We start from the raw sequence: 15,584 nt of genomic DNA, 5'->3' as shown, positions 1-15,584 counted from the left end.
TTTCCACAGCTACATGGTATTTGATACACCCTCCGTAGACGAGTAACTGGGGTTTTATTCTTACCAGAATTGAGGAGATTCATCATGCTTAAATTACTTGTGAATATAACTCGCAAATTGTTTTTTAAATGGAAATAGGCGCACTGTAACAAGTTTTCTCGTGGGCTAAACAAAATAGTCGTTGTACCAGATATTAACTACATTTTCGAAAAGTTATTATAACTTAATGAATGTACTTTTTTTTAAGGGAGAGAGAAACTATGGGAAAATGACAGCAAGATTGTTTAGTTATACGGTGATGACTAGCTTCCTCGACAAGGAAGACTACTTTTTGGTCTTTCAGACACCGTAAAACTATTTTGTTTTCAGAAGATTAATTTCTAACTATTTGTGAACAGAAAGGGAGAGTATATAATCCATGTATGTTTTTACAATCCATGTACCTTTAGAGCCAATGAGCTCGTATTTCTTATGGGGTCTTTATTTCTAAAGGTACTCCGCCTCATAGGAAGTAGTTGAGATTATTCATGATAGAGACGAGCCAACGCCTCAGTCTCCTTAATGAATGACCACGTGAGGTGATTTAATTAAGCTTCTACAAAAGTCTACTTTTTTTAAGTTAACAAAACAAACGGCGAAACAACTAAAACTTTATTGTAAAATATGTGGAGGACTTTGAATTTGCAGATATATATATATATATATATATATATATATATATATATATATATATATATATATATATATATATATATATATATATATATATATATACACATATATATATATATATATATATATATATATATATATATATATATATATATACATATATATATATATATATATATATATATATATATATATATATATATATATATATATATATATATATATATATATATATATATATATATATACTAGCAGTTGGGGTGGCGCTTTGCGCCATCCCAACACTTAGTTGGCGGGGGTACTTTTTGACCCCCCCCCCGCGCGCGTAAGTCGTTACGTGCCATATTAGTTACGCGCTGCCCCCCAGCGTCCCCATTGTAGTTGTATCCCTGTGTCTCGGTCGTCATTTATATTCCCTGTGTCCCGGTCGTCATTTGTATCCCGGTGTCCCGGTCTGTATATACATTCGTTTTTGAAATGGTATATGATGAAATAAATTTCTTTATTTTTCCCCTTTTTTTCTTTTTAGTTTTTTTGGTTCTTACTTTTTTTTTTAGTTTTTTTAGTTTTTTTTCTTTTTTCTTTAGTTACTCCCTGTGTCCCGGTCGTCATTTGTGTCCCGGTGCTTTGTTGATGGTGATTGCTAATCGAACATTCCTTGTGTCCCGGTCGCTTTCTCTTTGAGTGTCCCGGTCGTCATTTATTTTCCCTATGTGCCAGTGTCCCGGTCGTCATTTGTGTCCTGATGTCCCGGTCTGTAATTTCGTCTATAGAAAGCATGACGTCAGTCGACACACAAACATGACGTCACTCGACAGACACACACACACACAGACAACTTATTCTTATATATATAGATTTCTAATTATCTATGAGGATATATACCTGTCCTTTAGTTCATATATGTAGTTGCCTACCATATATATTTTCCTGTATATGTTTTTTTTATGGCACTTGGTATTGACCAAGTGACATATAGCAATCGCAAATTCTGTCGGTCTGTCTGTCGGTCCCAGTTTTGCTACTTTAGGCACTTCCAGGTAAGCTAGGACGAAGAAATTTGGCAAGCGTACCAGGGACCGGACCAGATTAAATTAGAAATAGAAATTTTCCTGATTTGACCATCTGGAGGGGGGAGTGGAGGGCCGGTTAATTCGGAAAAAATAGAAAAAATGAAGTATTTTTAACTTATCAGTGGGTGATTGGATCTTAATGAAATTTGATGTTTGGATCATATTGTGTCTCAGAGCTCTTATTTTAAATCCCGACCGGATCTGACGACATTGGGGGGAGTTGGGAGGGGGTAAACTAAAACTTGGAAAACACTTAGAGGGGAGGGATCGGGATGAAAATTGATGGGAAAAATAAGCACAAGTCCCAGATACATGATTAACATAATTGGAACGGATCCACTCTCTTTGGGGTAGTTGAGGGGGAGGGGGGGAATTCTGAAAAACTAGAAAAAATGAGGTATTTTTAACTTACGAACGGGTGATCGTATCTCAATGAAATTTGATTTTTAGAAGGATATCGTATCTTGGAGCTCTTATTTCAAACCCGACAGGATCTGGTGACATTGGGGGGAATTGGGAGGGGGAAACCTAATACTTGGAAAACACTTAGAGTGGAGGGATCAGGATGAAACTTGGTGGGAAAAATCATCACGAGTCCTAGATACATGATTGACATAACTGGAACAGACCCGCTCTCTTTGGGGTAGTTGGGGGAGGGGTTAATTCTCAAAAATTAGAAAAAATGAGGTATTTTTAAAATACGAACAGGTGATCAGATCTCAATGAAATTTGATATTTAGAAGTATATAGTGTCTCAAAGCTCTTATTTTAAATCCTGACCGGATCTGGTGACATTGGGGGAAGTTTGGGGTGGGGGAATCTAAAATCATGGAAAACGCTTAGATTGGAGGGATCGGGATGAAACTTGGTGGGAAAAATAAGCAAAAGTCTTACATACATGATTTACATAATTAGAACGGATCCGCTCTATTGTGGGGGGGGGTGGGGTTAATTCTGAAAAATAAGAAAAAATAACGTATTTTTAACTTACGAAGGAGTGATCGGATCTTCATGAAACTTCATATTTAGAAGGACCTCGCAACTCAGATCTCTTATTTTGAATCTCAACCGGATCAAGCGTAATGGGGGCAGTTGGGGGGACGGGAAATCTTAGAAAATACTTAAAGCGATGAGATCAGGATGAAACTGGATGGGAAGAATAGAAACCTGTCTAAGATACGTGACTGACCTAACCGGACCGGATCTACTCCCTTTGTTGGAATTGGGGGGGGATAATTTTGAAAATTGAGGTATTTGTAACTTACGAAAGGGTGACCAGATCTTAATTAAATTTGATATTTAGAAGAATCTTGTGCTTTAAAGTTCTAATTTGAAATTCCAGCCAGATCCATTGACATTGGGGGGAGTTGGAGGGGGAAACAAGAATTCTTGGAAAACGTGAAAATTGGGGTATTTTTATCTTACGAATAGATTATCGGATCTTAATGAAATTTGATTTTTAGAAGGAATACATGGGTCAGAGCTCTTATTTCTAATCGCGACCAAATCTTTGGAAATTGGGGGGAGCTGGAGGGGGGAATCTTCGAAAAACACTTGGAGTGGAGGAATCAGGATGAAGCTTGGTGGATAGAATAAACAAATGTCCTTGATACGTGATTGACAGAATCGTACTTGATTCGCTCTCTTTGGGGGAGTTGGGGGGAGAGATTTAGTGATTTGGTGAGTTTGGTGCTTTTGGACGTGCTAGGACGATGAAAATTGGTAGGCGGGTCAGGGAGCTGCACAATTTGACTTGATAAAGTCGTTTTCCCAGATTCGACCATCAGGGGGGTTAAAGGGAGAGGAAAAATTAGAAAAAATAGGTATTTATAACTTACGAGTGGGTGATTGGATCTTAATGAATTTTGATATTTAGAAGGACATCGTGACACAGAGCTCTTATTTTAAATCCTGACTGGCATTAAGCCTCTTATTTTCCTTTTTAAATCAATCTATTGATTCATATAATTTTGTTAGAGCTCATACCATATGATCACTTGGCTCTTAACTCTTCTCGCCTCGTCACAAGTGCCATATGAGCTCTTAGCTCTTGTTTTTTTTTTACATCTGCGAGCAAAATATTTACGAGATTCAGAAAAGCCATATTATGTGTTAAACAGTTAAACTGATTTTATATTTATTTTCCTTCGTTTTTTGTCAAGATTATTGATGTTTAATGACAGATCTCTTTTTGGCAATTTTTGTAATTACCGTCTACATGGTAAACTAGTCTTTAGGATAGATAGGAATTTTGCAGAGACAGCATTGGTTAATAAGATAAAGAACGGCAAATTGTCTAAAACTTATCTGCAACAAAGGTAATAGTAATACGCAAAATGATTGCTACTACCAATAACAACTCACCGCAGCAGCAAGTTGCCTGAGGCCAACACAGCCACGCGCACTCATCCTCTCTCCTAATCCCAATCCTGCGGACCTTTCTTTCGTTTAGCCCTAGACAGTTGGCCAAAAAGGACAATCTTCAGCAACCGTGGCTGTGGCATTTTGAGCAGGATATGCACCGTGATGTACTGATCCGTAATCTTTTTGTAATACCTAATAAGCAAGGTATTAGAAAACGATTACGGATTAGTACATTACGGTACATATCATCCTCAAGCGCTGCAACCACGGTTGTCAGCCCCTGTAGTCTTTTTAATTTTTCTTAAAATAGTAAACTGGTTTATTTTTTTTCTAGGATATCCGCACAACGTTAAAGTTGTAACTGTTTGTATTCTTAGGTGATTTCAAAATTGGCTGATATAGAAAAACGATCGGCTGTTGTTACAGCTTCTCTACTACAAATTTCAAGATTATAAGCGATCTAAATGATGAAGTTACAAGTATATTATTTTCTAGGTCGTAATTTCCTAGTGCGCAAGGATTTAGGCTTCTAATAAATGATTTTAAAAAACGTTGACTATCGTGGGATAAGTGGGGTGTTCAATTGTCTTCCCAGGAATATATTTACCTTGTATAGTTCAATCTTTGAAAAAACATTTACCAGCTCTCTCATCGCATGCCTATCGAAGTTTTGGTGGATATATTTCAGGCATGTTTATGAATCATTCTTTGTTTTTCCTTCAGTTACAACGATAAGTGCTATAAGGAAAGAGCTTTGATATACTTTATAAAATGCAATTCTAGATTTTTCAGATATTGACATTCAATAAAATAATAAGTTATGATTTTTCAGGCTTTTATGGTTTTTGTAGTTTTCACCAAGATGTCCAGACCGAAGAAGAGGGCGCAAACACTCTTGTTCAGTCGGAACGCAGTGATTTGTCTTCGTGATGGTGCGTTGTGTCTTATGTTCCGGGTTGGAGACATGCGAAAGTCACACATAATAAATGCAAGCGTACTTGCACAGATCATAAGGATGAAGGTTACACAAGAAGGAGAGTTAATCCAATACTACCAGCAGGTAAATCTTGTTCTAACTTACGATACCAGACAATCGATACGCAGTCTCATCATTTTCTTTTCGTAATTTTTTTATTACAAAAGCCTTGTCACTTATGAATGACCAGTTAATAACCATTACACATGTTTTTTTTGTCTTCAAGTTTTATTATAGACAGAGTCGTTTCTAGGCTGATGGGATGCTGGGAAAAATTAATTTAAGCGCCCACTTCCCAGCTCAAATATAAGCAAAACAAGTTGAAACAAAGTGAAAATTTTGATCACAGTGGGAAGTCCCCTGCTGCGGCACCCTAGGCAGCTGACCCAGTTGCCCCCCTCCCCCTCCTAAGAAAGGTTCTGATTATAGAGGTGTCATTTTTCATACATTTTAAGAGGTCAAGGACTGAGAATTGTTCTTAGATAGGTCAAACTGAAGAAAATCTATTTTGTAACATCTTCAGACATTTTTTCTTTTTTTTTTGGGATCCATATTCATGTATGCCTATACTCATATATACCTATAATATATTCAATGCAAAAGAATTGACATAATAAAGAGCAATTTGTCATCTGTGCATTTGTTTTTTCCTTGGGCTTCGTCACATAGACAGCTGGTCCTGGAGAGTTGGATGAGGGTTCTTTTGATCGTAAGTGAGAAGTTCAAGTGCTCTTTTCAAACAGTTCGTGGTAATGAATTGTAGTAAGGAGCAACCCGGCTCAATAATAAACAAAACTCTGGAAAAATGGAATTTTGATACCAATAGTTACATCAAAAGAATTGCATTTTAATACTGAATTCAAATATATAAGTTTCATCAAGATTAGTTTTACCCATCAAAAGTTAAGAGCCTGAAAAAATTTGCCTCATTTTCGAAAATAGGGGGAAACACCACCTAAACGTCATACAATCTTAACGAAAATCACACCATCAGATTCAGCGTATTAGAGAGCCTTGTTGTAGAAGTTTCAAGCTCCTATCTATGAAAATGTGGAATTTCGTATTTTTTGCCAGAATACAGATCACGGATGCGTGTTTGTTTTTTTTATGGCACCAAGTGACATATAGCAATCGCCAATTCTGTCGGTCTGTCTGTCGGTCTGTCGGTCTGTCTGTCTGTCTGTCTGTCTGTAGGTCCCCGTTTTGCTACTTTAGGCACTTCCAGGTAAGCTAGGACGATGAAATTTGGCAGGTGTATCAGGGACGGGACCAGCATAAATTAGAAATAGTCATTTTTCCAAATTGACAATCTGGGGGGGGGGGAGTGGAAGGCTGGTTAATTCGGAAAAAATAGAAAAAATGAAGTATTTTTAACTTTTGAATGGGTGATGGGATCTTAATGAAATTTGATTTTTTTAATGATATTAAGTTTCAGAGTTCTTATTTTAAATTCCGAACGGATCTGATGATATTGGGGGGATTTGGAGGGGGAAACCTAAAATCTTGGAAACACTTAGAGTGGAGGGATCGGGATGAAACTTGATGGGAAAAATAAGCACAAGTCCAAGATACATGATTGACATAATCGGAACGGATCCGCTCTCTTTGGGGTAGTTGGGGGGGGGTATTTCTGAAAAATTAGAAAAATGAGGTATTTTTAACTTACGAACGGGTGATCGGATCTCAATGAAATTTGATATCTAGAAGGATATTGTGTCTTAGAGCTTTTATTTTAAATCCCGACCGGATATGGTGACATTGGGGGGGGGGGGGAGTTGGGAGGGGGAAACCTAAAACTTGGAAAACACTTAGAGTGGAGGGATCGGGATGAAATTTGGTGGGAAAAATAAACACAAGTGCTAGATACATGATTGACATAAACGGAACAGATCCGTTCTCTTTGCGATAGTTGGGGGGGGGGAGTATTTTTGAAAAATTAGAAAAAATGAGGTATTTTTAACTTACGAACAGGTGATCGGATCTCAATGAAATTTGATATTTAGAAGGATATCGAGTCTCAAAGCTCTCATTTTAAATCCTGACAGGATATGGTGAAGTTGGGGGAAGTTTAGGGTGGGGGAACCCAAAATCATGGAAAACGCTTAGATTTGAGGGATCGGGATGAAACTTGGTGGGAAAAATAAGCGGAAGTCTTACATACGTGATTTACATAATTGGAACGGATCCGATCTATTGGGGGGGGGGGGTAATTCTGAAAAATAGGAAAAAATCACGTATTTTTAACTTACGAAGGAGTGATTGGATCTTCATGAAACTTCATATTTAGAAGGACCTCGTAACTCAGATCTCTTATTTTAAATCTCAACCGGATCAAGAGTAATTGGGGGGGGGGCAGTTGGGGGGGGGGGAAATCATAGAAAATAATTAAAGTTGTGAGATCAGGATGAAACTGGATGGGAAGAATAAAAACTTGTCTAAGATACGTGACTGACACAACCGGACCGGATCTGCTGTCTTTGGTAGAATTGGAGGGGGGAGGGGTAATTTTGAAAATTGAGGTATTTGTAACTTACGAAAGGGTGACCAGATCTTAATGAAATTTGATATTTAGAAGGATCTTGTGCTTTAAAATTCTTATTTTAAATTCTGACCAGATCCTGTGACGAGGGGGGGAGTTGGAGGGGGAAACCAGAATTCTGGGAAAACGTGAAAATTAGGGTATTTTTATCTTACGAATAGATGATAGCATCTTAATTAAATTTGATTTTTAGAAAGAATTCATGTCTCAGAGCTCTTATTTCAAATCCCGACAAGATCGTTTGACATTTGGGAAAGATGGAGGGGAAAATCTGGGAAAAACACTTGGAGTGTAGGAATCAGGATGAAGCTTGGTGGATAGAATAAACAAATGTCCTTGATACGTGATTGACAGAATCGTACTGGATTCGCTCTCTTTGGGGGAGTTGGGGGGAAGGGTTCAGTTATTTGGCGAGTTTGGTGCTTCTGGACGTTCTAGGACGATTAAAATTGATAGGCGTGTCAGAGAGCTACACAATTTCACTTGTTAAAGTCGTTTTCCCAGATTCGACCATCTGGGGGGCTAAAAGGAGAGGAAAAATTAGGAAAAATTAGGTATTTATAACTTACGAGTGGGTGATCGGATCTTAATGAATTTTGATATTTAGAAGGACATCGTGACTAAGAGCTCTTATTTTAAATCCTGACTGGCATTAAGCCTCTTATTTTCCTTTTTAAATCAATCTATTGATTCATAGAATTTTGTTAGAGCTCATACCATATGATCACTTAGCTCTTAGCTCTTCTCGCCTCGTCACTAGTGCCATATGAGCTCTTAGCTCTTGTTTTTTCCAGGGGTGATTGTATCGACCCAGTGGTCCTAGAATCTTGCGAGAGGGCTCATTCTAACGGAAACGAAAAGTTCAAATGCCCTTTTTAAGTGACCGAAAACATTGGAGGGCACCTAGGCCCCCTCCCACGCCAATTATTTTCCCAAAGTCACCAGATTAAAATTCTGAGATAGCCATTTTATTCAATATAGCCGAAAAACCTTATAACTATGTCTTTGGGGGTGACTTACTCCCCCACAGTCCCCGTGGGAGGGGCTACAAGTTACAAACTTTGACCAGTGCTTACATATTGTAATGGTTATTTGGAAGTGTACGGACGTTTTCAGGGGGATTTTTAGGCTGGGGGCGGGGTTGAGAAGAGGGAGACATGTTGGGGGAACTTTACTTTGAGGAATTTGTGGGAAGAAAATTTTCATGGAGGGAGCGCAAGATGTTCTAGCATTATTAAAGAAAAAACAATGAAAAAATAAATAAGAAATTGTTTTTTCAACTGAAAGTTAGGAGAAGCATTAAAACTTAAAACGAACAAATATTATTACGCATATGATGGGCTCACTTCCTTCCAATACGCCGCTCTTTACGCTAAAGTATGTTTGATAATTTCAACTTTGTATTCTATGGCTTTTGTGATTCAGGGATTATCTTAAGGAATTGGGAAAACATTTAAGCTTTAGTGTAAATAGCGAGGTACTGACGAAGGGGTGAACCCCCTCATATCTATATATATAAATATAAGTTGTTTGTGTGTTGTGTGTTGACTGACGTCATGCATGTTTGTCGACTCACATCATGTTTGTCGACTGACAAAATTACAGACCGGGACAACGGAACACAAATGACGACCAGGACACAGGGAATATAAATGACGACCGGGACACTCAAAGGGAAATTACTGACTGGGACACCGGTATACAAATAACGACCGGGACACAGGGAATATAAATGATGACCGAGACACAGAGACACAACTACAACGGGGACGCCGGGGCAAAGGGGGGATATATAAATGACCACCGGGACACAGAGAATGTTCGATTAGCAATCACCATCAACAAAGCTCAAGAGCAATCATTAGAATATGGAGGTATAGATCTGAATACGGATTGTTTTTTCCATGGACAATTATATGTTGTATGTTCAAGAGTTGGTAAACCTGAGGATCTATTTATATGCACAGACAATGGGACTCCGAAGAATGTTGTATATTCGCAAGACATAAGTATATAAGGCTTTGTATATGACGTCATAATAAGATGACACTACAGACCGGGACACCGGGACACAAATGACGACTGGGACACAGGGAATATAAATGACGAACGGGACACTCAAAGAGAAATTACAGACTGGGACACCGGGACACAAATGACGACCGGGACACAAATGACGACCGGGATACAGGGAATATAAATGACGACCAGGACACTCAAAGAGAAATTACAGACTGGTATACCGGAACACAAATGACGACCGGGACACAGGGAATATAAATGACGACCGGGACACAGGGACACAACTACAACGGGGACGCTGGGGGGCACAAGGGGGATATATAAATGACGACGGGGACACAGGGAATGTTCGATTAGCAATCACCGTCAACAAAGCCCAAGGGCAATCATTAGAATTATGAGGTATATATCTGAATACGGATTGTTTTCCCATGAACAATTATATGTTGCATGTTCAAGAGTCGGTAATCCTGACAATCTATTTATATGCAAAGACAATGGGACAGCGAAGAATGTTGTATATTGGCAAGTTTTACGTAGTCAAAAACATATATATATATATATATATATATATATATATATATATATATATATATATATATATATATATATATATATATATATATATATATATAATATATATATATATATATATATATATATATATATATATATATATATATATATATATATATATATATATATATATATATATCATGAAAAGAGAAATCACCAATGCAACAGCACAAACACATAAAAAAAAAGAAAAAAAAGAGACAGAAGGAGAAAAGGAAGATTGTTTTCATAAACTAGTGATTAATATAGACCAGCACTTGAATGAGGCCTTAACCCTACTCATCCATACAATCACATAGGTCAAACAGCATAGCCAAACACAATCAACCATAAAGAATAATCCATGGACAGGCAGTCATGTCGTCAATAAATATAAGTCGTAATTTACCAAACAATAGAAAAAATAATAAAAAACATTCGTAAAAAATTCAAAGTTCTAGTTGCCTTTTTAAGTAACCAAGAAATCGGAGGGCACTAGGCCTCATCCCCCACTCTTTTTTCTCAAAATCATTCGATCAAAACTCTGAGAAAGCCATTTAGCCAAAAAAATAAATATGCATATTTCGTTTTAATTATTCATCTGCGGAGAGCCAAAATCAAAACATACATTGATTCAAAAACGTTCAGAAATTAAATATAAAATAACAAGTTTTTTTAACTGAAAGTAGGGAGTGACATTACAACTTAAAACGAACAGAAGTTACTTCGTATATGAAAGGGGCTGCTTCCTCATCAACGCTCAGCTCTTTACGCTAAAGTTTTTACTGTTTTAAAAAGTAGAGTTGAAAGAATCAAATTTTAGCCTAAAGAGCGGGGCGTTGATGAGGAAGCAGCCCTTTTCATGTACGAAGTAATTTTTGTTCGTTTCAAGTCTTAATGCCACTCCTTACTTTCAGTTAAAACTTTCACTATTTTTATTTAATTAAATGCCAGAACTAATTAAACCATAAGTGTCAGGAACCTGCCACCCCTTTGACGATCCATGTGCTCCTGGGTACTCCATATTGTATTGGGTTAAATTTTCAATATATCCATTTTAGCCATAACGGTCGAAAGCATAAAAATACCTCCGAGGCCACCTTGATTTGCTCAGCTTCGGGGTTCAAGGGACCTCATACACACATTTGAATAGAAAGTGGACTTGTTACAAAATGCTGAATAAGGGTCAACCAAGGATTTAATTCACTGAAAATAATATAATAAATTGAGTAAAATGTAGGATATTTTTAACGGTAAAGAGACGTGCTGAGCAAATGGAACCCAGTGCTACACCTTCAGAAAGCACAACTGAGCCTAGTGAGTAAAAACAATGAAAAGGCTCATGACTAATACTACCAGTCAAAGAAAAAATACTAAACAAATCACCGTGTTTAGAACTTGGATACCAACTGGAGGGTTCGTGGATTTGCCTGACACTCTACTGAAAAGAACGAATACTGCTTGTTGATCACGTTGAGTAAAATAAATAGAAGTAAAATAAATAAACTAACTAGGCTGCTTCGAATACATGAAGAGTCAGGAAGGGCCAACACTAAGGAAAATCCTTTTAAGAGCATGGAGGTGCTCTCTCCTTTAGGTCCTAAAGTCGTCTAATTTAATCCTTTGCCCATTAATCGACTTCACAAATGATGTAGTATCTGAAAACGTCCTGTTTTGTCCCTTGATACCCAATATCCAACCTCCTCCTTCCTCCATTTTGTTGTATAAGTACAAACAACACAATATATCCATAAATCCCAAAGAACATCGTATAGAGAAGATCTGATGAGTATTTTTCATCCTTGAGAAGGTACTCAAACAAGGGACATTTTGACTCAACCCCTATAGAAAATCCCAAGATTTTTACAAATTATCCCTTATTTCTATATTAATTTCACAACTGGCCCGATTTTTGCTGTTTTCTTTTTTTTTTATCTAAATCGTATAAGTTTTTAATATTTAAACAGTAAACTAAGAAATGCTAATCTGATTTATGACTTTCCTGATATCTGTCCATAATCTTTCAACCTTCTTAACTTCATTTTCTTTCCTTTGTTTCTATTCGTTCTCACATATCAGGCTCTGGAGACCACCAGCGTACATGCTAAACATGCAATACCGACGTACTTCGGTATGTCGCACAGTATAAAACAAGTAATATGAACAAATGTATGGACAACTCTAACAGTCTGTATTTTGATAAACTTCCAATTTGCAAGAAATTTTGGCGACATTCCAGCCAAATTTTTGAAAGATTCGACTGATGGTAGAACAAAACGAGGGAAAGCTGTCAGGATAAGATTTGTTCTTGCAAAGGATTCCGTCGAACTCCATCGTTAAGGACCGTACATATTGAAAACGAAAACTTTACTCAACATTTAATACTAAGGTTGTTACGGTTATAATGTTTATCTCCCTTCATATTGAAACTGTTCCCTTCTCTATATAAGTTCATTTTGTCAGAACGCAAGTAGAACGTCTTCAAAGAACATGATCACTATCATTCGCAGAAGCTTTGAATTTGGAAAACATGGCACAATTGAAGATGATTATGTTGTCCATACATTTTTCACAAGGGAAAATGTTCTCTTCTGTATTTAAGTCAATCTGCCTCAATGTTCTTAAGTCTTTTTTTTTCAGGTTTTGTTTCTTTGAAAGAAGGGTCCTTTGGCCTATAAAAATATTTTCTAGCTTCTACAAACTCGATTATTTTTGCGAATAAATCCACTTTGGGGTTGGAAAGGTAAACATAAAAAGTTGAAATCTCTTCAACTACTTCCGTCAAGGCTTTTGTGTTTCGTTCCTTCTTACGGTTGCATTAATTTAAAGTCTTACGTAGTGTTTTTGAAGCATGTGGAGTCTGGTGTAAAGGGGAGAACAGAAGACTCAATGTAAAGGTTCCTTTAATAAACTGCCAAGAAAACGTGATTTTCGTCTGGGTCTGCAATTAAAAGGGGAGAAAATACTAATTTTCCGTTAGGTACACTAGAAACCGTGTATCTAATCAACTATGGCTGAGTATGCATGAGTACAAGTGATCTAAGAAAATGACACTACCTTTTGCTCCAGAGTTCAATAAAATTTTCGTATCTCTGCTTTTAGAAATTTCACTCTTGCCGTCATAAACATATCAAGATGATTCTGATCATTAAAAACTATTGTTTTTCCATCTTATGAAAACTTGTGAGCCTTCGATCTTGTAGAGGCCTATGAAATATTTTTGTATGCTAGGAAATATGGTAACAGTAGCTGAAGAAAGAATCCGTCCCTATCCAAGATTATTTTTTGTCTTGGATTAAATGCCCATTGATACCTGTTCTGTTAATATACATCAGAGTTGAATGCAACTCTTGCTTTCAGCTGGATGGAAGATTCCAGTGATATAAACGGATGTAAAAGATTGCTTTCTGTTCAACGATAGAAACATTAAAATACCAGCTTATCTTAACATATTTAATTCGGTAACCAAAGTTTACCACGATGGATGTATTGGGGCCACATGGTGCGAATGGGTGATGGAAGGCTACCTCATGACATATGGGGTTGGATATCCCCATATCCCCTCTATCCCCTCTGCAAGTCAGGGATACCCAAAACGACCGTTGGCAGGATGTTAGAGAAGGAGGCGAAGCTGGCGAGGTCTTCGATGGAGGAGCTTTGGTCGAAGGCTCAGGACAGGTCGTTGTGGCAAACCACTGTTGCTGCCTTATGTGCCTTCAGGCGCGGAAGAACCTAAGTCTAAGTAAGTAAAGTTGTTTACCATGAAGACATCCCCGTGTACACTGGCTTCAGGGTGATTTTGGGAAAAGATGTGCTATTCATCTGGGTCCACTTCTGTAAAAATACTTGGGATAGCTGAATCTTGGTAAATAACATTATTCGAAAATTTTTACTTTTTGAAATTTGGATCTGTCAGTTTTAGATGACAAGCCCCAGTCCCTCTGGAAAAATTGTAATTTAGCACCAGTGCTCTTTTTGCGTAGTATATCAGTATCAATATTTTGCTTCGCCAATACGTTTGGTTTTTTATTTCTGACAGAACATAGTTGTAATTACGAGACCAAGATGGGAAGGGTGCCAGTTAGATTCACATGACAGGTATTAGATTGCGCTAAAAAAAACTTCCTTGAGGCTAATTATATTGTTGTCTCATTCAAAAACACATCTTTGTTTAGTTATTTAGACTGCGGTGATTACTGAGTAAGTTATAGTAAATACTAAGCTAAAAAGCTGACTTTTTTCAGTAGACTTATTTATAAAAAAGAATCGTTGTCTACACATCTAAGTGACGTTAACATGCAGATCCATTAATACTTCCATTCATAATCACGTATTTCTTAAACATGAAACATGGACCTATACTTATTTAGGCATGGATTTCCAGACAGACATACAAATGAACGCCACTTTTAAGCCAGATAATGAATATAGTGACAAAAATAAGCTTCGCGATTGGTAGAATGACTAGAGGTCTAGACCTCAAAAATGGAGGCTTAGCCGTAAGTTGTTGCAGCCAAGAATTGAGTATTGCACGCAAACAAAAAATTCAAAATATTGCTATCCGAAAAATCATTGGTCTATACGTCCAACCAAACGTGCCTGTGACCGCCATTTTAACGCGATTATTGTTTAATAGGAATATTGCCTTCAGAGAAGAAGGCCCTTAGCAATTGCTCACAATACACCAAAGTCTGTCTTCCCGTTAGTGTTAAGATCTTCCGTGAGCAGCACGATGATTTTCATCACGCAGAATCTGACGATTTGGTCAACTGGCGACTCAAAAATATACATAAACAGGCCATTTGAAGATGCGACTTGATGGTTATGGAGAAATTTGATTAGTAATTTACTCCGTAAACTATTGGAATAGGTCGTTCTTAAAACACAAGAAAGGCATCAAAATAATTCCGAATAGTTATTATCAGAGGCAACACTCTAGTATATGACTAGAGCTGAATGACAACACTCAAGGGCTGACTAAAATGATAAACTGTCTATCGTTGCCTCGATACCGACTTAATTTCTGAATGTGCTCGTTTTTAGATTTTGGGGTAAAAAAATATCAGCTATGTCTCATATAAATATTGGTTATCGGCCATACTAACTTCATACGTTTCTACGGGTTATCATCTCATAGCTTGAAAATATTTTAGGGCACTAAAGATTGCTACTGAGATATTCTCGAAGGACACGCAAGAATTTTATTTGGGAGAGGATACATTTCAAGGGGGTGCTTAAACTCATTGAAACAGCAAGAATAGGTAAATTGTATGAGTCCTATTCAAAAGAACCACTTCATGGGCCTTTTGGCTTGCAAAGTGTGACCACAATGGTCGTTTGTCACAGCTTGTTTCTGTCTTCGACTATCGTACATTTTCCACAT

General features: G+C 37.3%; 1 protein-coding gene across 1 annotated transcript in view; it reads left to right on the top strand.

The window, feature by feature from the left end:
* LOC136041147 (inward rectifier potassium channel 18-like) overlaps nt 1-15,584 on the top strand; it is a 42,174-nt gene that overhangs the window by 15,853 nt on the left and 10,737 nt on the right. The window contains exon 3 of the mRNA XM_065725678.1: nt 4,942-5,169. Coding sequence (XP_065581750.1) covers nt 4,942-5,169 — 228 coding nt within the window. The remainder of the gene's footprint in view (nt 1-4,941; nt 5,170-15,584) is intronic.

This window comes from Artemia franciscana, unplaced genomic scaffold, assembly GCF_032884065.1.
Source record: "Artemia franciscana unplaced genomic scaffold, ASM3288406v1 PGA_scaffold_102, whole genome shotgun sequence".
Taxonomy (NCBI): domain Eukaryota; kingdom Metazoa; phylum Arthropoda; class Branchiopoda; order Anostraca; family Artemiidae; genus Artemia; species Artemia franciscana.
Note: the sequence above shows the minus strand (reverse complement) of the source record. Positions and strands in the feature narration are given on the sequence as shown.